General features: G+C 53.3%; 1 protein-coding gene across 1 annotated transcript; it reads left to right on the top strand.

The window, feature by feature from the left end:
* Positions 1 to 285: 285 nt before the first annotated feature.
* On the top strand, positions 286 to 22,521 carry ADA2 (adenosine deaminase 2; the record flags this gene model as incomplete). Its single annotated transcript, XM_082635838.1, has 9 exons — positions 286 to 598; positions 1,364 to 1,589; positions 2,748 to 2,958; positions 15,355 to 15,482; positions 16,830 to 16,920; positions 18,202 to 18,310; positions 20,762 to 20,919; positions 21,338 to 21,540; positions 21,743 to 22,521. 9 exons carry the CDS (start codon positions 286 to 288, stop codon positions 21,840 to 21,842), a joined length of 1,539 nt encoding a protein of 512 aa, XP_082491964.1. The 3' UTR covers positions 21,843 to 22,521.

Here is a 22,521-nt window from a genome sequence, read left to right as displayed (position 1 = left end):
AAACTCCGATGTCAGTGTCTTCCTGTGCATGTGAGCAGGGCTCGCGGAGGACAAGCCCTGGTCTGGGAGGCCTCGTGATGAACTTTTAGGTGGGGAAACCTCCCTTGTCTGTACCCAGAGGTCTCTTCTCTGGGATTTCAGGGAAGGAGAAGTGTCGTGTACATGCTGCCTCCTGGTCATCGGAGTATAGGATGGGAGGAGGGCAGTCCAGCTTCAACACTAAAATCTTCAGCTTGCCCCCTTCCCAAGTGTCCAGCAGAGCGATTTCCTCTTCCAGGCATCCCAATGTCCGTGTCAGGGCGGCCAGCCCTGTCCACCCTGCTGCTGGCCGTGGCCATGTCTTATTTCTGCTCGGCCACATCCGGAGACGAAGCACGAAACCGGCTGTTGATGAGAGAGAAGATGATGCGGATCGGGGGGCAGCTGGTGCTGAAGCAGGAGGAGGAGCTGGCCAACCAGAGGCTCGGGTCCCTCAAGGAGGCTGAGATGCAGGAGGCCCTGAGGGCGGGGAGCATCCCACCCAGCATGCACTTCTTCCAAGCCAAGAGCCTCATTGAGAAAAGTGCGGTGTTCAACATCCTGAAGAAGATGCCAAAAGGTAGGGGTCTAGAGGGGACGGTTCTGGGGTCCTGGGGACATAGGAGGTACTAAATTGGAGCCGGTGGTTCTTGTTCTGAGTGGAGCCCAGACTCCACTGGGGCCCTGAGCCCTAGTCCTTGCTGGTAGGCTGGGGGCGGGGGCTCCACGTGGCTGCCATCCACCCTGAAACCAAAACCCTGGCTCCAAGGGGACTCGGCCTCAGACAGATGGCAGGGAGGGGGCTTGGACATCACCAGGCATCCCTGTCAGGGCTGGAAGTCGTCCCCTGTAAGAACACTATCCCTCCCTGCATACATTCTTCTAGCCTTTCCAGGGGCTAAGTTACTGAAGAGGATGTGTCCTGGATAAACAACACATTTCTAGGACTTCCCTGGTGGCACAGTGCTTGAGAGTCCGCCTGCCGATGCAGGGGACACGGGTTCGTGCCCCAGTCCGGGAAGATCCCACATGCCGCGTAGCGGCTGGGCCCGTGAGCCATGGCCACTGAGCCTGCGCGTCCAGAGCCTGCGCTCCACAACGGGAGAGGCCACAACAGTGAGAGGCCCATGTACTGCAAAAAAACACCCCCCAAAACAAAAAAAAAAAACCCAACACGTTTCTACTACTTCATTGCTACTGTCCACTGGAAAAAAAATGCACAACGTGAGAGCTGGGAGTTCAGTTTTATTTGGGGCAAAATGAGGACCATAGCCTAGGAGACAGCATTTCAGAGGGTCCGGCACCCGCTGCCCTCGCCTCACCCCCACCGCCCCTCTCCCTGCAGGGGCTGCCTTACACATCCACGACTTCAGCATCGTCAGCATGGACTGGCTGGTGAGAAACGTCACCTACAGGCCCCACTGCTATTTCTGCCTCACCCCGAGGGGGACCCCGCAGTTCAGATTTGCTCACCCGACTCCCCCGACCCTGAACACAACAGAATGTCCCGCGTGGGTTTTGCTGGAGAAGTTTCGACAGGGGCTGCCGAACGTCACCGAGTTTGACCACAGGTGGGTGGTGCTTCGGGAAGAACCCGTCTCGCACCTGCGCAGGTGGGGTTGGCGTGTGCGGTGTCCCCGTGGGACAGACCCTTCTAGAAACACCTGGCATTAAAAAAGTCAGGAGGCTTTTTCTCTTAACTTTATGGGATCCTTTGCTTCACCAAGGCATTCAACACCTTTCCCATCCGCAGCAAGTTCCTGGTACGTTTAAAACCCGATTTGAAAAACAAAAAAACAAAGACCTGATTCGACCAGCCACACTGCTGCTGCACCGAACGGGATTTGCCTGGACCGTCAGTAAGGCCGGAGACAAGGGGATTCCCAGCTCCTAAGCCAAGAGGGCCCAGGATGGATGAAACAGCCTGAAAACTTGATGGCCAGCTCCCTAACAGACTTGTATACAAATATTATAATAACTATTCTAATCGTAGAACCATCTACAGAGGGCTTTCTTGAGGTATTTCCTTGATGAGTAAGAAAATGCAGCTCAGCCTGCATTTTAAGGAGGCTGCCCAAGGCCACACAGCTGGTAATCGGCTAATCAGGGAAGTAACCTGTGTCCTGTACTGCCAAGTCCACGATTATTTCCATCGGACCTCAGGCTTGAGTTTGCTGGGGCTGCCACAATGGAATACCACAGACGGGGTGGCTTAAAGAATACAAATGTATTTTCTCTCAGTCCTGGAAGCTGGAAGTCCAAGCTCAAGGTGTGGGCAGGTTTCTCCAAGGCCTCTCTGCTGGGCTGGCAGACGGCCGCCTTCTCACTGTGCGCGCACCCCTGGGGTCTGGGACACCAGCCCTGCTGGGTCAGGGCTTCACCCTCACGACCTCATTTAACCGTAATTACCTTCTGAAAAGTCCTCAGCTCCAAACACAGTCACACTGGGAATTAGGGTTTCAGCATATGAATTTTGGGGACACAATTCAGTGCATAGCACCCTCCAAGGAGAGCTTGGTCTGAGATGTCCATTCAGTGGGGTCAGCCTGGCTAAGAGGCCAAGGGGGACAGCAGAGCCTGGCTGGTGGGAACATCCTGCCAGGTGTCTCCTGGGGAGCACTTGGAGGTCCCAGGGTGGGGGGCCTCCGTCAGGGAGCCTGGGCAGGAGTCCTACAGGCCGGAGTTGACAGCCTGCAGCAAGCCTCTGCCCACCCTTTGTATCCTGACAGCCTGCTGAGGAATTTCACTCTGATGACTGAGAACCCCCAGGCGACTTATGCAAACCAAGACATGGTCTGGGCCAAGTTCGAGACCATCTTCTTCGCGATCGCGGGCCTCGTGAACTACGCCCCGGTATTCCGAGACTACATCTCCCAGGGCCTGGAGGAGTTCTACCAGGACAACGTGCTCTACCTGGAGCTCAGAACCATGCTGTACCCGGTGAGTCCGTCTCTGCTCTCCTCTGCTCAGGCTGGACTCTCTGCTCTCACCCTGTAAGGCTTCACGGGCTCCCCACCCTAGTGCTGCACAGGAACGAGGGCCGGCTTCACCCCCAAGGGGCCTGGTGCCTTTCCGGAGGCCATATGAGCAAGAAGCCCTGGGCTGGCCCTGAAAAACTGGGCACGTGCCCCTCACTGCCCGTCACCTCCCTTCCCTCGGGATCTCCACGGCCCAGCTCCCCCCACACGCACGGGGCCTGCTGATGCCTCGGCACCTGCCCTGGACTCTGGGCAGTGCCTCGTGCCCAGACCATCCTTGACTGTCTCCTTTCCTATCCAAATGCGCTACTGTGAGTCCCACAGGACGATGCCCTTGGTGCAAGGCCCGCTGAGCCTTTCATCTGGTAAATGGGTCTAGTTGCAGGTAGAGTGGGGTCTGGTGAGTTCCTGGGGGCCCTCTCTGTGGAGCACCGGGTCTTCTAGGGACAACAGAGACATTTGATTTGACTTTGAGGAAGAAAGGTCAAAGAGAAAGAAAAGGAAAAGATTGAGAAGAGTCCAAAAGTATCCCAAAGTGTCAAAATATTAACAAATCGCTCACTAGGACCTTGCATGTTGGCCAGAAGCAAAGGGTGATGGGGTCTCAGGTACCTGAGACGGGCTGACCTCAGCTTTGCAGACCTGAGCTGGGGGAGGCAGCGGGGTGGCTGGGGCTCCAGGCTGGGGAGGCGTCCCACAGGGAGCCCGGGCGGGTCAAGTGCTGTTGAGGGAGTAGCCGGGGTACTGGAAGGCTCTTCCAGTACCTTTAAGGGGGCTCACAAGAGTGTGTGCATTGCGCTGTAGGGGAGCATACTCGCCCCCAAAAGGGTCACTTTGGCATGTGGATTATTTCGAGCTGAAACAATCAAGGCCCAAAAGACTTAGGAAGAGACTTTGACCTTCCCCCTAAGTGTCTAAAAGCACCTAAAGGGCCTATTCTCAGCACAGAGCTGTACCAGAGTCTCTGCAGAGACTACGGCCAGGTGTGGTCGGGGGACCCCTCAGGGCCTGGACACCAGAGTCCACTCTGTCCCACCGTCCCTGCTGGCCCAGCAAACATGTGTTTACCAAACACTTGCTTTTTATCACCCTGTGAATTGCCTTCCTCCCCTTTGAAGTCCCAAACCCCTACCCCCAACATCCTCTTTTGTCTTGAGCTGAAGATGGTATTTAAGGTGAGGGCTTCAGCCATTTGGGTGAGTGGCCCAGTCTTCCTGGGTCTCTCCCACGTAGAGCTGTTATTAAACTTTTGCTGGATTTTCTCCTGGTAATCTGTCTCATGTCAGTTTAATTCTCAGACCAGCCAGAACCTCGGAGGGTAGATGGAAATGTCCCCCCTACACCCTGACAGTTGGCCAGTTGGCCTAGGCAGCTGGATTCAACCTTACTGGCTGGACAGCCCTGGCCCCAGGCTCCTGCATCTCAGAGATCCTGGCAGAAGGTGAGAATCCTTATCCTGTCAGTCTGCTGGATCTCTGCCTGCAGGGGCTTTTGGAAACAGGAGTGGTAAGAGTCCTTTTTCTCTTTTCTAAAATCAGATTAGCAGGAGAAAATATTTGTGGAGCTAGTTCTTGGGCCTTAGGGCCTCTGGGTCAGTGAGTTTGGAAGAGAGCTCTGGGCTTGTGAATCCTTTTCCTCCCAGAGATGGTCGTTGTTTTTCTATGTTTCTGTCTTCTGTGTCATAAGGAGGAAAACCATTGGTCTGATTGGTTTTACTTTTTTCTTGTTCTATGTCTTGAGAGTTTGGCCTCAGCACCCGTGAGAAAACTTTGCTGGTCCTGCCGTCCGGAAGGCGCAGGTACCAGGGCATTTGGTGGCCAGTCGGATAGACTGGGATTCCTAGCTGTCACCTCTGGTCGGAAGCACAGGCCACACCTGGGCTTGCAACCAGCGTCCTTGTCCGACTGTGCCGTCTCCCGGGGGTTTGTCACAAGGGGCCTCTGTCATCTCAACCTTCACGGCCGCCTTTGCTTCCTTAGACCATCCTTGGGGGTGAACTTTCTGGAGCTTGTGAAGCTGCGACCTTTGCACTCTCCTGCGACACCTCTTCTGTTCATGGTTAAGCCAACGGAAGCCTTATGGTGTGAGTTGGTATTACGATCTTACTGTCAATGGCCAGAGGATGGATACTTTGAACTGGAAAAACTTCTAAATTGGTAAATTTTTTAGAGACCTCTCCTTGTAAACACCTGTTTTATTGGTACCAATGTTAAGACCAAAAGGTTACCTTAACTCAAACGAACAAAATGGTTTGGGAAGCCGTATGGAATTCAGTGTCCTAGCTTCGCCTCATGGGTCTTACAGATGCTAATAAAAACGGTCCATTAATTAACAAGGGAGTGAAAAGAAGGGTGAGGTCGGGACTCTTTCCAACAGGATAGACATTTGTAAAGGGTCATTAAGGGGAGAGTCACAGGACTGGTCCCAGCAGTGTGGGAATCTATAGATGGTTATTAAGAAATGGGATGACGGGCTTCCCTGGTGGCGCAGTGGTTGAGAGTCTGCCTGCCGATGCAGGGGACGTGGGTTCGTGCCCCGGTCCGGGAAGGTCCCACATGCCACGGAGCAGCTGGGCCCGTGAGCCATGGCCGCTGAGCCTGCGCGTCCGGAGCCTGTGCTCCACAACGGGAGAGGCCACAGCAGTGAGAAACCCGCGTATTGCAAAAAAGAAAAAAAGAAATGGGATGAATACAATGGACATTGATGGGATTAAAACAAAGGTTTTGATAACAGCACTACCTAAGGCTGGGTGGGCCAAAGGGACCCCCCGCCAGCCCCCCCCCAACATGAAAGGGCCCCAAACAAGTCCTCTCTCTTTCCCCCAGTTTGGAGAAATTTAAAGGCCAGGACGCAAAGGTGACACCTAATAAGCCGACCTGCAATCCCAAGGGCAACAGTCAAGCTGATTAACCAAGTTAAAGATTGGCAGGAGGGCCTGGGTCCCTGGGCTGGACTCCGCACTGGGGACCCAAGGCCTTTGACAAAGGAGGGTGGAGGGAACTTCCCCTGACCCCTCGATGCGGGAGCCCCAGGAGCTGTGGCACCAAAACCGCTCGTGGAGCCGAGTTGGGGTGTGAGGGTAGACAAGGTTTATAAAGCTTGGAATGTTTGTGGAGTGTTTGATGGGAACAGATGTGACGTCCAGCTGAGAGCGCTTCCCCGACAGTATCCAAACTGGTCTGTCATTCATCCAAATTATTGAGTGTGCCAAGGCCTTGCCACACTCAATAATTTGGACTGACTTCAAGGGTGACACTATTTTGGTTTTGTTACCATATTCCATGGTCTTTGTTGGCTCAGAAATTTTACTGTTTGTACACCCAGAAGTAAAAGGGCTCCAGAGGACTGACACACATTGACCAAAGTCATAAGAGACAGATGTATACACAAGAAAGTCAGAATGCAGTTTTCAGAGAAAATTATCAATCAGACCAGTCACGTATGCTTCCACATCAGTAAATTCTCTCTTGAAGACAATTTTTTTTAATTGAAATATAATTGATTTACAATGCTGTGCCAGTCTCTGCTGTACAGCAAAGTGACTCTGTTTTACACATATATACAATTTTTTTTTTTTTTTGAGTATAACTGCTTTGCAATGTTGTGTTAGTTTCTGCCGCACAGTGAAGTGCATCAGCCATACACATACATGCATCTCCTCCCTCTTGGACCTCCCCCTACGATCCCACCCAACTAGGCCATCATAGAGCACCAAGGTGAGCTCCCTGTGCTAAGCAGGTTCCCTTTAGCTATCTATTTTACACATGGTAGTGTATTTATATACATTCTTTTTTTTTTTTTTTTTGCGTTACACAGGCCTCTCACTGTTGTGGCCTCTCCCATTGCAGAGCACAGGCTCTGGACGCGCAGCCTCAGCGGCCATGGCTCACGGGCGCAGCCGCTCCGCGGCATGTGGGATCTTCCCGGACCGGGGCACGAACCCGTATCCCCTGCATCGGCAGGCAGACTCTCAACCCCTGCACCACCAGGGAAGCCCTATACATTCTTTTTTTAATACTCTTTTCCATTATGGTTTATCCCAGGAGACTGGATACAGTTCCCTGTGCTGTACAGTAGGACCTTCTTGTCTATCCATTCTGAATGTAAGAGTTTGCATCTCCCAGCCCAACCCCAAACTCCCCGGCCATCCCTCTCCCCCACCCCACCATGGCAACTACAGTTCTGCTCTCTACGTCTGTGAGTCTGTTTCTGTTTTGTAGATAAGTTCATTTGTGCCATATTTTAGATTCCACATATAAGTGATATCATATGGTATTTGTCTTTCTCTGTCTGACTTACTTCACTTAGTATGATCATCTCTAGTTGCGTCCATGTTGCTGCAAAGGGCATTATTTCGTTCTTTTTATGACTCATATTCCACTGTATACATGTACCACATCTTTATCCATTCCTCTGTCGATGGACATTTAGGTTGTTTCCATGTCTTGGCTATTGTGAATAGTGCTGCTATGACCGTAGGGGTGCATGTATCTTTTTGAATTATAGTTTTGTCCAGGTATATGCCCAGGAGTGGGATTGCTGGATCATATGGTAGCTCTATTTTTAGTTTTCTGAGGAACCTCCATACTGTTCTCCATAGTGGCTGTACCAACATACATTCCCACCAACAGTGGAGGAGGGTCCCCTTTTCTCCACGCCCTCTCCAGCATTTGTTATTTGTAGACTTTTTAATATGACCATTCTGATTGGTGTGAGGTGACACCTCACTGTAGTTTTGATTTGCATTTCTCTAATAATTCGTGATGTTGAGCATCTCTTCATGTGCCTACTGGCCATCTGTATGTCTTCTTTGGAGAAATGTCTATTAAAATCTGCCCATTTTTCGATTGGGTTGTTTCTTTTTTTGTTGTCGAACTGTATGAACTGTTTGTATACTTTGGAGATTAAGCCTTTGTCAGTTGCATCATTTGCAAATATTTTCTCCCATTCCGTAGGTTGTCTTTTTGGTTTTTTTATGGTTTCCTTTGCTGTGCAAAAGCTTGTTAAGTTTGATTAGGTCCCATTTGTTTATTTTTGTTTTTATTTCTATTGCCTTGGGTTGAAGGCAAATCTTAACTTCTCCTGAAGCCAAACTATCTGATATTTTTGCATTCGGAGTCTAATTTTTAAATCCTGGGTGGGATCCCTAAACTGACTCTATTGCCCTAGTTTGACTTGAAGGGTCAGGGGACCCTGTCGTGGAGGCTGCTCCAGCCCTGAGAACCCGTCCTTCCCGTCCTGAGTCAGGGCCCCCTTTCCCCCACTTCCAGGTCTCTACTCTCCTGTGTATCCTGGATGACTCCCTTTTCCTGGGATATGTTCACACCTCCTTGAGGTCGGCCCAGGTGAGGGTGTGCATCTCCACCAGGATCTGGTAATTGTTTGCCGGTTTAATGCTGAGCACAGACCTGCATACCTATTTCTGATTATTGGGAAGTGGGAGTGGGCCTGACCTTGGCCCCCAGGAGAGTCTTCATCAGCCTTGTGAGCAGAGTCAATAAGTCCTGGGTACAAACGATCCTTTCAAAAGAAAAGAGAGGGTCCAGTCCCCCTTCTACTAAGAGAAGAATTTTGGAAAGAGATGAGCTGGCCCTGGACTAGCCCGTGTAGGTTGGAGGACAGTGCATCTCCCAGAGCCATTAGCCAGTGCCCTGTTTGGCCTGAAATCCCTTCCTTCGCCCAGCCTGGGCCCCGCCCCCTAAGCCCATCCTCCTCTGGAGTCCGGTTTAAGCCCTGCCTCCACCCACCCCCCACCTTCTTGGGACTGGCTTCCTCTCCTTGAATCCCCGTGTGTATGTCAGCCCTGGTTTCCCAGCTAGGGAAATGGCTGTGAGTCATTTCAGACCCGGCAGAGTCCTCCAGAGACTCCAGGGGTGATAATCACGCTTAAGGGTGGTAGGTGTACATGGGACTAAGTTGGAGGTGCTCTTTGGACCCTGACCTCCCAGGGTCCCAAATCCTGGGTCTTGGGTTGGGCTAGGAAGCTGCCGAGTTAACTAGCTAAACACCCCTGTCCCCTGCACCCCTTGGTTCCAATGCAGATGATCTGACCCAGGCCACACTTCAAGACCTTTTGAAAGCACTTTATCTGCATTGTCTCCTTTGAGCCTCACAACCTGCACTTTGCAGAAGTGGAAACTGAGGCTCGGAAAGGTCAAAGAGCCTGACCCAGGCCATGTGGGCAGTAAGTAGGGACGGGACAGGGGCCGGGGTGCTGGGTTTTGAGAAACCCTGTGGGGCTACACGCATCTCAAAAGGAGCTCCCCGATGGGCTTCCGGCCTGGGGGTGTCGCTTCCTGTGGGCACATCCTGGCAGCTTTCACAGAGTGGGGAGTGGGAGGGAGGCCTCCCCTTGGGGAGGGGCCTTGGGATCCTGAGGGGGAAGGGGAGAGGAGGGAGAGAGGTGCGGAGAGAGGGTCTGAGCCCCTGGGGAGGTATTTGGGGAAGCTGCAAGGAATTGGACCTTGCTTCCTCCCCCCTCCCCCCTCCCCACGCCCCTTGGGGACACTTGGCTCTGGGGTCTGCCCTGGGGACCTGCCCAGCTAACCTCTCTCCCCACCTCCTCCGGCACCCAGCCAGGGCTCCTTGAAGGTGGAGGGCGGCCAGGATTTGGGCTGGGGTGAAGACTAAGGGGGATGGGATTTGCTGTTTGCTCTGGTCTGACCCTGGAACAAAGGGCCCTTGCAGTCCGGAGTCTTTGCCTAACGCCCCCTTAGCCAGAGTAGGGGAGCCATCAACACATTAGCAACTAAAAACGTCTGCCCTGGAATTCTTTTCTGAGCCCCCTGCCTCCCCCGCCTTGCCTGTGGGGCTAATTCAGGGCCTGGGATGATGTTGATGGACTATCCCACTGCCCAGCCTCCTATTGTGTCACTAATGCTCCATCACAAAGGCCACTCACCCGTAGCAACAGTTGCTAGGCGGGTCTGATCTCCTGGGCCCCATCCCCGCCCCCTCGGCCGGAATCGGAGACTCAGGCTGGGTTGGGCCAGCCTTCCGAGAGGAGCTCCCAGGGGATTATGCACAGGAGCTAGCCCAGCTGGCATTTCCCCGTGGGCGGTCTTGGGGGGGACACGTCGGGGGGCCGAGGGAGCTCAGGATGGTCGTTCGCGGACGGCTTCTTGGATGCCGTCACTTGTGTAACCAGCGGTCCTAGTGCTCCCCCTACCCACTCCCAGGGCTTTGTCCTGGATTCTTAGCAGAATCCTTCATTAGAAACTCCACCTGGCTTTTTGCTCTAGTGACCCCGTGCTTCACGTCATTGGTGTCGCTCTGCAGAATCCTGATGGCCGCACTTTCCTACCACGTTAGGCTGTGGTTGTGCTCTTAACGGGGCTGTGAAATTGACAAAAATGGTAGATCTTCAGCCTAGAGGTGAATTATTACATGGGAATCACCTGGGCGAGTTTTAAAAACCAGGTTCTACCCCCAGAGAATCTGATTTAATGAATCCGGGGTGGGATCCAGGCATTTTCTCCTCACTAGGTGGTTGGAGACTTTGAGACATCGCCCCTCCACCGCGATGCCACCGACCCCCAGCCCCCCACTCCAGCCAGGGAGCCTCAAAATCCTCATCTGTAACATAAGACCTACTTAACAGTGCAGTTTTGAGGATTAAATGAAAGCTCTTGGCTTATGCCTGGCACATAGTAGGAGCTCAGTTAATGCTTTTTAAGTGAATCGGGCTCTAGAAGTGAAAGCTGGTTGTATTCGGAGCTAGAGCTTCTGAGTCCTAGTTTCTGGTCTGACACAAACTAATTGTGTGACCTTAAGCAACACTGCCCCCAAATTTCCTTTCTGTTCCGTCAGCTTCAAATTCTTTAATTCCATAATATCATAGACAACGGGAATTTGTAATCTTATACTAGTTTATGAAAGTAGTATGTAGTTTGAATAACTTCCCCACAAATTTACACTGCCTCAAGTAAACTGTAAGATTTGAGATAATCTAAATTGAGTCCAATGTGTTTTTAATCCAAGGGGGCTTATTATAGGGACATAGCCGCTTTTGTACCACTGAGCCTTAGTTGAATGACAGACCCCTTCTTGTACTTACAGGTTGTTACATTCTTAGATGGTAACTCATCTTCCTAGGACAACTGCAGATTTGAGTTGTTTTTCTGCATCTGGTGATAGGTTGCTAATAACAACACTGTATTACTAGTTATCATTTCTTTTTTAAAATTTTATTGGGGTATAGTTGCTTTACAACCTTGTGTTAGTTTCTGCTGTATAATGAAGTGAATCAGCTATAGGTATACACATATCCCCTCCCCCTTGGACCTCCCTCCCACGCCCCCCATCCCACCCATCTAGGTCCCCAGAGCACTAAGCTGAGCTCCCTGTGCTATACAGCAGGTTCCCACTAGCTATCTTTTTTACACATGGTGGCGTATTTATGTCAAACCTAATCTCCCAGTTCATCCCACACCCCTTCCCCCACTTTGTTCACATGTCCATTCTCTACGTCTCTGTTTCTATTCCTGCCCTGCAAATAGGTTCATCTGTACCATTTTTCTAGATTCCACATATGTGTTAATATACGATATTAGTTTTTCTCCTTCTGACTTAACTTCACTCTGTATGACAGACTCTAGGTCCATCCATGTCTTTACAAATGACCCAATTTTGTTCCTTTTCATGGCTGAGTAATAGTCCATTGTATACATGTGCCACATCTTCTTTATTTATTCATCTGTCGATGGCCATTTAGGTTGCTTCCATGTCCTGGCTATTGTAAATAGAGCTGCAGTGAACATTGGTGTGCATGTATCTTTTCAAATTGCGGTTTTCTCAGGGTATATGCCCAGTTGTGGGAGTGCTGTGTTATTATGGAGAACAATATGGAGGTTCTTTTAAAAACTAAAAATAGGGGCTTCCCTGGGGGCACAGTGGTTAAGAATCCGCCTGCCAGTGCAGGGGACACAGGTTCGAGCCCTGGTCTAGGAAGATCCCACATGCCGCGGACCAGCTAAGCCCGTGTGCCACAACTACTGAAGCCCACGCACCTAGAGCCGAGAAACCACTGCAATGAGAAGCCCACACACCGAAACCAAGAGTAGCCTCCACTCACCGCAACTAGAGAAAGCCCACGCACAGCAACAAAGACCCAACACAGCCAAAAAGAAATAAATAAAATAAATTTATTTTTTAAAACCCCTAAAAATAGAACTACCATATGACCTAGTTATCATTTCTGAGTGCTTTACAAATATTAACTCATTTGATCCTTGCAACAAGCCTCTGAGGTATGATTGGTTTGGAATATGTTGTATCTCACTGGAGCCTGAACCCAGAAGGCTGACCACAACCTCAAACCAGCTGAGAACTTTCCTCTGAGGCTTGGCTTCAGAGCCTGTTCTAACGGCACCAGTGCGGCTGTGAGGGGCTGCAGGTCTCACACTGGAAAGGGTCTCCACTCCTGGAAGTGGGGGGCTCTTGAGTTTTCAGATTCCCATCTTGGTGCTCCCATCAAGGCTTCAGTTTCTTGGGCAGAGGCTGGAGGCCAGAGGGGCATGAGCTCAGGGCCTGGACGGCCCCAGGGGAGACTTACTAGGGTGCCAGAAGACCAGGAAATGAACTGGATGCGGCTTCAGCATCTGCCCTCGTGGCTCTCCGTGCCATGGGAACTAGCAGTGGGACCGCTGACAGAATCCATGAGTGGAAACCACCCTGAGTGCAGCCCCATCAGTCCTCCGTGGCACCTCTTGTGTAGCCATGCAGACTCGATTCACCTGCCAGGGATCTTCCTTTAGACAGAATGTCATGTGTTGATCTATACATTTAAGTTCCTTTCTTTTGTCTCCTGTGCCCCTCCAACATCCGTCTATCCACCCATCCCCTAAAACGTGCCGTGTGGGGCTTACTTTTTTTTTTTTTTTGGCCGCACTGTGCAGCAGGCAGGATTAGTTCCCCAAACAGGGATGGAGCCCATGCCCCCCGCAGTGGAAGCGCGGAGTCCTAACCACTGGACCGCGAGGAAAGACCTAGCACTTGTTTTTTAAATTGAACTCTAGTTGGTTTACAATGTTGTATTAGTTTCAGATGTACAGCAAAGTGATTCAGTTACACACATATATATGGATCTATCCTTTTTCAGATTCTTTTCCATTATAGGTTATTGCAAGGTATTGAGTATAGTTCCCTGTGCTGTACAGTAAGCCCTGTCTTAGTATTTTTAAAGCTGCAAGTAGGGATTTCCCTGGTGGTCCAGTCGCGCTTCCACTACAGGGGGTGCATTTTCAATCCTGGGTCGGGGAACTAAAAAAAAAAAGAAAAGAAAAAGGTGCAAGTAGACAGCACTCTTCTTAGGTTAAAGTTTGTTTCTGGAGCTCCTGCTCTGGTCCTAGGAGAGGAGGTGGGAAGGTCAAGCGACACGGACCCCGCTCTCAGGGATCTCCGACCCAGTTGGGGTGTCTGGACAGGTGACTAGTAATGACGGAGCAGTCAAGGCACGGGGCAGAATTCTGTCCTTCCCTTCTGCAGATCAGGTGGGTAATGCCAAGATGACGTCAGCTAATAATTTTGGGTTGAGTTAATACAATGGTTCTCAAACTTTTACTCACAAAATCTTTGAGGATCCTAAAGGGCTTTTGTTTATGTGGATTATATCTACTATATCCTGTACAATATAACCAGTATTAGAAACTAAAACTGAGAAATTTTCAAAGCACAAGCCTACACAATTACACCATCTATTTTGTGTCAGAGCAATATTGCCATATATGATGCAGCTTCTGGAAAATTCTGTACACTCTGAGAGGATTAGAGTGAAAAAGAAAACATCTCAACATTTTTATGAAGACAGTTTTGAATTTGTAGGCTTTGCAAAAGTCTAGGGGACCCTAAGCGGCTCCCTGACTATCCTTTGAGAACTGCTGGAGTACAGCATTAAAGATTTGAAGATTCTAACAGAATGCCTTGATCAGTAACAAGAAAAGCATTCTTTGAAAAAATCCTTTGGGGACTTCCCTGGTGGTGCAGTGGTTAAGAATCCACCTGCTAATGCAGGGCACATGGGTTCGAGCCCTGGTCTGGGAAGATCACACATGCCATGGGGCAACTGGGCCCGTGAACCACAACTACTGAGCCTGCCCTCTAGAGCCCGCGAGCCACAGCTACTGGGCCCGTGTGCCACAACTACTGAAGCCCGCGTGCCTAGAGCCTGTGCTCCGCAACAAGAGAAGCCACCGCAATGAGAAGCCCGCGCACCACAACGAAGAGTAGCCCCTGCTCGCTGCAACTAAAGAAAGCCGGTGTGCAGCAACGAAGACCCAACACAGCCAAAAATAAATAAATAAATTTATTTAAAAAATAAAATAAACTGACAAAAGCCACATTAACAGGAGAAAAGGCATAGAAATTTTATTTGATGTTAACGTTTAATTTTTACGTGCACGGAGACCTTCATAGAACAGAAGTGAAGACCCAAAGAAGTAGGTAGACCAGGTTCTTATATACTACAGTATTTTAACAAATGGTGAGAAATTGTGGAAAAGCAATAAGACAAAGGAAAAAAGGTGTGGGCTTCCAGGTGCAGTAAATTGTGGGGAGGTAAGTGTACAGGGGAACTAATAGAAGACAGGGGTTATTTTAGTCAGGTTTGTCTGTTCAGATCCAGCTTGGAGCCCAGTTTCTGTCTCCAGTGATAAGGGCTGTTCTCCTGGAATATGGGGGCTGGAAGGGGGCGCCTTCACAGACAGAAATATATGTCCTGCTCTGAGGCAGAAAGGAGGGCACAGAGCTCTGTCTGCTTTTGTGCTTCTTAACTGCCTTCAGCTCAAAATAATCCTTATGTAAAAGTGGGATCTTTGGGGGTAGCACATTCTGATACCCTTCAGGACCCCCAGAGATGGACAAGCAAAAAGCCTGCATTTCCCCTCTGCAGCTTTTCTCTTGTGTCACCTACTGTGCACCCCTGGCTCTTCCTACTCTGCCCCGACCATTGCACTCTTGGTGTCCCTAGTGGCTTGGCCACCTCAGGGGTCCCCCGCCTCGGGGTGGGAGAGTGGGGAGATGAAGTGGGTCCTTGGAACACCCTTTGTGGCTTGTGTCCTGTCCTCAGCTGGCCTGTTCCTCATTTGCTGCACAAACGCTTACTGAGCACCGACCACGTGCCAGGCACTGTTCCAGGTGCCAGGACCCAGCCCCGAACAAGAGGCAGACACCCCAGCCTCGTGGCCCCAAAGAGCATTATCCCATTCGGGGCTGGGACTTCTGATCAACCCCAGAGGCCATCACAGGCACTGAACAAGGAAATCACAGAGTCCAACCTAGTTTTGGAGACTGTTGGCAGTTGGGACTGGAGATCTGCCCTGCTCACCTCTGACATCTGGTCGGGACCATGCTTCCCTCGCAGGTGTATGAACTGAACGGGACGGTCTACAGCCCAGAGTGGTCGGTGAGGTTGTACGAAGAAGTGGCTCGTAATTTTGCAAAAGAGCATCCTGGGTTTATTGGAATCAAACTCATTTATTCGGATCACAGGTGAGAGCGAGCATGGCTGAGGCTGAAGCAGCTAGGAAGAGATGGTCGGGGGGAGGGAGAGGAGAAAGGGGTGAGGAGGGGCTGGGAGGCTGGGGCTAGAGCCCCCGGGGGACTCCATGTGCCATAGCGGGAGTGCAGAATCCACTCTGAAATCACGACCAGGCTGGAATGAAGAGCTGTGGCAACTTTCCAGATCATTCCAGGCTGTGAATGGGTCATCAGTTATGGGTTTAGTGTTTTTGCCTGAATGTTTTTTGCTTCAATCTGCGGCTGGGTTCTGCCTCACGGCAGCCACGTCTGTGTGGAGACCTCTGTGTGGGAGCTGCAAAGAAAGACTCACCCTTGCCCTAAGCAAGAGAAGGAAGCCTACAGCGGAATTCGGGTTTTACCGAGGAAGGGTCTCCCTTTTGTCAAAAAGCAGCCAGTCTGGACCGTCGGTGCCGTGTCCAGCTGGAGGGTTTGGGGAGGGCAGACCCCGCCTGCTCAGCCCCCCGCTGGGGGAGGTGGGAGGGCAGTCAGACTTCCCTGGAGCCCCCTCCCCTCCTGGTGAGACTTGGGGCTGCCGGAGCTGGTGGGCCAGGGTGGAGCTGGCAGTGGTGGACGGTGGAGGCTCCCGGGGGCCGGGGGCAGGAGCGTGGCTGCACGGCGTCCCCTTGGCGCTTGGGACAGAGGCAGCTGCTCCCGGCACAGAGGAGGGGCGGGCAGGTGTGGGGCTCACAGAGCCAGGGATGGAACAAGTGGGCCAGTGCCTCGGCCCCATCACGGACTTGAGCCTTTTCTCTTTGTGCTTCCGTGGTGTCGCTCCCGCCTTTTCCCTGCCCTGGGCTGGAAGGGAGAGAGACGTGCGGGAGAGAAGAGACACTTTGGTCGTGTGGTTTCTGCAGTGCCCAGGCCTTGCTGACGGAACCAGGGCCCAGGCCCACCTGCCCTGGCAGGGACTGGGTGGCCTGTGGTGTTTCACAGGTGCCCAGGGAGCAGTGGGCTGGGCACATCCAGGACCATCCTCTCAGGGATGCGGGGCAAGCTTCGGGCATGGCTGCTTTGCTTCAGCCAAATGCAGACAAATAAAACTGCGTTATTTGTTTTGACCCTGTGGGTCCCCGTCCCCACTGGCTTTCCAGAGCCTATGCTCTCTGTGGACCCCGCCGGAGTCCTTGAAAGGATGGATTTGGGCAGAATTTCTCCGTGATGTGGCACTTGGTGGGCACAACAGCCTGGATGGGGCGGGGTGGTGTGGGAAGAGTGGCTGGGTGCCCTGGATGAGGCCAGACTGGCCGTGAGGGGCGCTCACGACACCCACTGGCCCCGAGGAGCCTGCGCCCGTGCTTCTCTCCATCTCTCCCACAGGTCCAAAGATGCGTCCACCATCACGAAATCCATCCAGACAGCCATGGAACTTCGAGCCAAGTTCCCCGGGATGGTGGCGGGGTTTGACCTGGTAATGGGCCCAGCCCAAAGCCCTCTGGGAAGAGCTGGGTGGCCAGCACCACTGAGACCCTCCCTCGGGGCCTGGGGGGCGGGGAAGGGAGAGCAGAAAAGTTCAGAAAAAGGCTAGAAAGGGAAGCTCCAGAACAAGGAAGGGCCAGGATGAGGGGCTGCCCCCCACTCCCCGGCCTCTGCCCTGCTCTGGCCTCAGTGCCCACGACACATCGCTCTTCAAGCTGCAGCCCAGGGCTGGGGTGTCTGGAAGGAGACACGGGGCTGGGCCTGAGCGCACCGTCCAGGATCCAAAAGCGGCCCCGCCCCCTTCACCCCAGCTGTTTCCAAAGCCCCCTTACCCCCCTGCCCCAAATAACAACCAGGCCACACTTCCAGGTGACAACTCCTTAATCTCATTAAGAGGCTAAATTAATCTAACTGGCTAAATGCACCCCTGACCCCCTCTTCCAGAATCTGCACATTTTACTCGAGACTGTGCTGAAGCCTTTACTTTCAGACCCACCAGGGCCCCGGAAGCGGATCTCAAGGAATTGTTTTCTTTGGACCAGTGTGTCCTCCTGGGGTCCTTGGGGGCTGCACAAGGGATCCGGCCTCTCCATCCCCTTTTCCCCTCTGTGCACGGCGCCTCCCGACCGGTCCCTACAGGACTCAGGTGCACCAGTCCTCGAGGGAAGCCGGGCTGGTGTTGTTCAAAGGGTCGGCTCCGGCTCCCGAGCCCCACGTTTCCTGGGGTCTGCTCTCTGTCCTGCTGCGCTGAGCACCCAGCTTGTGTTATCACGAGAGTGTCAGTGCCCCTCCCCGCTGTCTCTCCCAAGGCTCTCTCACTCCCGCCCCTGGGGGCGGGGCTTCCTTCGAAGAGCCGGAGTTTGGTGCAATTGTTGTCGGGTTTACAGCTGAGGGACTCTGCTGGGAGCTGCCAGGCCCGGGGACCCCAGGGGGCGAAGGCCAGAGTCCTCCCGACCCTGGTCTAGGGCTCAGGCTCTCCCGCCCTCTCTGTCTCTGTCTCTGTGTCTCTCTGAGTCTCTCTCTCCTCCAACAAGGAGCTCGGGCTGGAGCGCAGGGCTGGGAAGGCCGTGTGCAGGACACCACGCAAAGGCTGGGAGGGTCGAGGTACAGCCTCTGAATAAGGGGGGAGTTGTTTCGGGGCAACGCACTCTCTTTTTCTTTCCCAGTCCTGCTACTGGTCCCTCTCAAAAGGCTGTGTGCCTGAGGCCTCGGCAGTGCTGGCAGGCACAGGGCTGCAGGGCACACCAGCAAGGTCCCCCACTCTGTCCTGCAGGTGGGGCGAGAGGACACGGGCCACTCCCTGTATGACTACAAGGAGGTTTTGATGATTCCAGCCTCGCTGGGCATTAAGCTGCCTTACTTCTTCCACGCCGGAGAGACAGGTGAGCCTGTGACCCCGTCGGGGACAGAGGGGGTGATGGGCAGGGGCCCTGGCCATCTCTGAGGGCACAGACGGGACACCGGGAAGCGGACTGACAGCCCCAAGGCGTCTCGCGGCACCTGTCCCTTTCACGTACATGATCACATCCGTCCTGACAGCAACGCCCAGAGAAGGAGGGCGTTTGTGCCCCTCACATACATTATTCCCAGCTCTCAGCCGGTCCCGCCAGGAGGGCGCTGTTACTCCCATTCACAGGTGAGGAGCCCAAGGCTCCAGCCAAATACGGTAACTGGTCCACGGTAAGGAGCTGGGAACATTTCTGATGATCTCCTTTTTATAAGGCATGAACTGTGCTTCCGAGGTCGACTCACCTGCAAAGTGGCACACCAGAGGGTGGTGGGAGAGGGACCACCAGACCAGCGCCATGTCTGGGAGGCCCTGTCCACACCCACCAGGCTGAAGGGGGGACCCCACCCCACTCAGGCAGCCTGGCTGCCCTTGTTTCTGAAATGCCATCCGCCCAGCCATGTCTCTGCTCCTCAAAGCTCAGTCCACGGGCTCACTGGTCATCGCTCAGCCTCCAGACATTCCAGACCTTAAATAAAACATGTCAACCCTTGGGCTTCCCTAGTGGCGCAGTGGTTGAGAGTCCGCCTGCCGATGCAGGGGACGCGGGTTCGTGCCCCGGTCCGGGAGGATCCCACATGCTGCGGAGCGGCTGGGCCCGTGAGCCATGGCCGCTGAGCCTGCGCATCCAGAGCCTGTGCTCCACAACGGGAGGAGGCCATAACAGTGAGAGGCCCGCGTAACGCAAAAAAAAAAAACAAAACCAAAAAACCATGTCAACCCTCAGCAGAAGCAGCACCCGGTCACAGCTGCGACATCAGATCCCAGGGAAGGTTTGGGGGGCTTAGACCTGCTGCATCCCGACTGGCACCCCTCAGAGCACCTTAGGCTCCTGCCACCCGAGAAGACCTAGGAGACAAGGGCAGAGCTGTGGGAGCCGGGATTTCACAGCCGGGCTCTAACCTTGGGGTCTCGCATCATCTCCCAGAGGAAGGCTCCTGTGCACTAATCTCTTATTTACTTATTTATATAGGCTGCCCCGGGTCTTAGTTGTGGCATGCGAGCTCTTAGTTGTGGCATGCGGCATGCGGGATCTAGCTCCCTGACCAGGGATCATGGAGTCTTAACCACTGGACCACGAGGGAAGTCCCGCCAGGGAAATCCCACGTTAATCTCTTTTTCCTGACATTATTTTCAAGTTCATTTAGATCCAAGCTGTTCTAGAAGATTTAAAGAATTGTTTGTGGGGATGGGGAAGTGGAGATGGGTCAGGGGGTGTGTGTAGTGGGGGCGTTAGCCTTGAAGACCGCGTGGTTTGGTTGGGAAAATCATACTCACCTCTGTGAAATCATCTCAGTTCCAAGACGCATGGTCCTAGGAGAGGATTTTGCCAGGACTTGGGTATTTGATACCTTTATTTAAAAAGAAAAAAATATTTGAAAAGAAATATTAGTTAGGAAACTAGTGAAAATCCACCTGAAGCACATGCCCTCACCAGCAATGGGAATACTTGGGTTTCATTCCCAACAGAAAAGTGGAGTTTTCACATTTCACATGTGAATCAGTCAGGATGCTTTTGGCATCCAGGCATGGGGCCCTCCCTCACACCTGGGTCTCACAATTAGGTCTTCTGTGATCTCCCGCAATAAGCAACCTCTGCTTTCTTTCTCTGTCCGGGATTTCACCCCACTTGGTCACAGATAGTGAAGTCACAACCAGGCGTGACCAAAGAGGAGCTGTTTCCTCCAGGGCACCTCCTTGTACGGGGCGGGGCGGGGGGAAGCTGCAGGAGTCCTCACCCACACCCTCGCCCCCAGGCTGGCAGAGTCAGAACTGCCTTGCTCACCTCCAGCGAGGCCCTGCCAGCGGAAAGCTGCCTCGGGGTGGCTGGTTCCTGCCGGCTGTTGCCATCCTGCTACGGGTTGTCCCAAGAGTTCTGTTAAAGATAGAAATTAAAGTACGTACAAATCATTATAGTGACCGAGTCTGCAGCACATTCTTATAGAGATCCTACACATAAAATTCCCAGAAAACAGCTCTGGAAACAAACATGAAATGGAAAGAAAGAATATGGACGGTGGGTCGGGTAGGCCAAGGCTGGTAACCCAGTTTTGCTGCCTCCTACCTGAGGACCTTTCCTGAGTGTATAAAGCCCGTGTGGGTTTCAACTTCCTCAACTGTTACATACGTACATACATACATACGTACCTATAGGCAGGCCGCACCTCTCTTCAGCATCGTCATAATGAAAACGTGTGCGCGTGTGCGCTCTTGTGTTAGTGTTCATTTCTCTTCCTTTTCCTGCTTGGGGAGTCTGGGCCCTTCACCTGCAGATGGTCTGTGGGTCCCATCCATCCTAATGAAGACCCACCCCCTTTATTCCTAGACTGGCAGGGTACTTCCGCAGACAGAAACGTTCTGGATGCCCTGATACTGAACTCGACCAGGATTGGCCACGGGTTTGCTTTGAGCAAACACCCGGCCGTCTGGGCTGAGGCTTGGAAGAAGGACATCCCCGTCGAGGTCTGTCCCATCTCCAACCAGGTACGCAGGCTCCCTGGGGCCGGTGGAGGGCACTCTCCTCCCCCAGCCACGACCAACCTTTCTCCTGCGTAATCTCTCCGTTAACTCCCTTGGTTTCTCTGTCCCTCCACTCTCTCACTCCCGTTTGTGAAGTTATGTAGGAATGGACTTTGCCTAAACCGTTCCTAGTAATGAGGGTCCCCAGTGGGGCGGGATTGTGGGTGAAGCTGTGAACAAAGCTAAAGGGGCCCTGGACGGACACGCAGAGGGTAGTGTGGGGTCCCACTGCCGCGCAGCTGCTTGGGGCTTTGTGCTTAGGACAGCTGCTGCGAGCAGGACCAAGAGAGACCAGATGTTTGTGGAGAAAACGAGGAATCGCACGGCCTCACCTTCCTCGTGATGGCTCTTCATGGATGCACGGTTGTCTCTGACTGGGCAGGTTCTGAAGCTGGTGTCTGACCTAAGAAACCACCCTGCAGCTGTGCTGATGGCCACCGGGTACCCCATGGTCATCAGCTCTGATGACCCCGCTACTTTTGGAGCCAAAGGCTTGTCCTATGATTTCTACGAGGTCTTCATGGGCATCGGGGGGATGACGGCCGACCTGAGGACACTCAAACAGCTGGCCATGAACTCCATCAGGTGGGTGTATGTGTTCTCCTCTTTGGTCACCGCCTGTGTTGACCGCTGCGAGGTTTGGGCGGAGGCCTGAAGCTTTCCGTGCGCTTCTCCGCATCGTCTCTTAGCCTGTGACTGCTCTCGGGCTGGGGACATGGTGCCCTGCCAGCATCCGAGGTCCCCTCCCGCCCCTTCCCAGGCTGACCCGGGCGCCCCTCCCCCACAGGTACAGCACCCTGTCGGAGCCGGAGAAGCAGTTGGCCATGGCGACCTGGGAGGAGAGGTGGCAGAAGTTTGTGGCCCAGCTGGCAAGGGGCCCCAAGTGAGGAGACGGCCGGCTGTCACCCGCTGCCTCTGCTTCCCTCTGCCCCGGCCTCACCTTCTCTCAGCCGATCCGGAACCCAGGGAAGTCACCTCCGTCTCTTTACCAGAACCGACCTGCGAAGGCCACCCTCCACCTCCACCTTGCCCCACCTCTCAGAGCCTCATCCGTGGACCCCACACACCTCGTGGAATGTCCTCCCTCGGCCTCAGTGACACAACCCCTCCGGGTTCCTGCTTCTCTCCGGCCGCAGCTCCCGGGGGTCCCCGTCCCCAGGCTCTTCTCGGCCTGATCTCGGGTGGGCGTCCCTCAGCTCAGCCCTGCGCTCGTCTCGGCTGCTTCCCTCCCCTTTTCTCTCTTCACTCCACACTCTTCTCCTGGGTGGTCTCGTCCACTCCTTCCCTTTAGAAGCCACGTACTTGTGGATGATTCCCAAACCCGTGGATGATTCCCAGTCGATACACTCGATGGCCCACAGGAGCCTCGGAGACTGGCTCCGAGCAATGCTTCCCTCCCAGGCGTCTCAGTGACTGGCATCTCCGTCCACGCGGCGCAGAGGTGGTCAGAGGAGGCCTTGCTGCCCCTGCTCACCCGCCCTCCCTCCACTGCCGCTGCCTGCCCTCCAGCCGCTGTACACACTCTGGCCTGACTCACAACAGTCCCTAGCTGCTCCCTCTCTTCTC

Source organism: Mesoplodon mirus, assembly GCF_964341445.2.
Source record: "Mesoplodon mirus genome assembly, chromosome: 11".
Classification (NCBI taxonomy): Eukaryota; Metazoa; Chordata; class Mammalia; order Artiodactyla; family Ziphiidae; genus Mesoplodon; species Mesoplodon mirus.
Note: the sequence above shows the minus strand (reverse complement) of the source record. Positions and strands in the feature narration are given on the sequence as shown.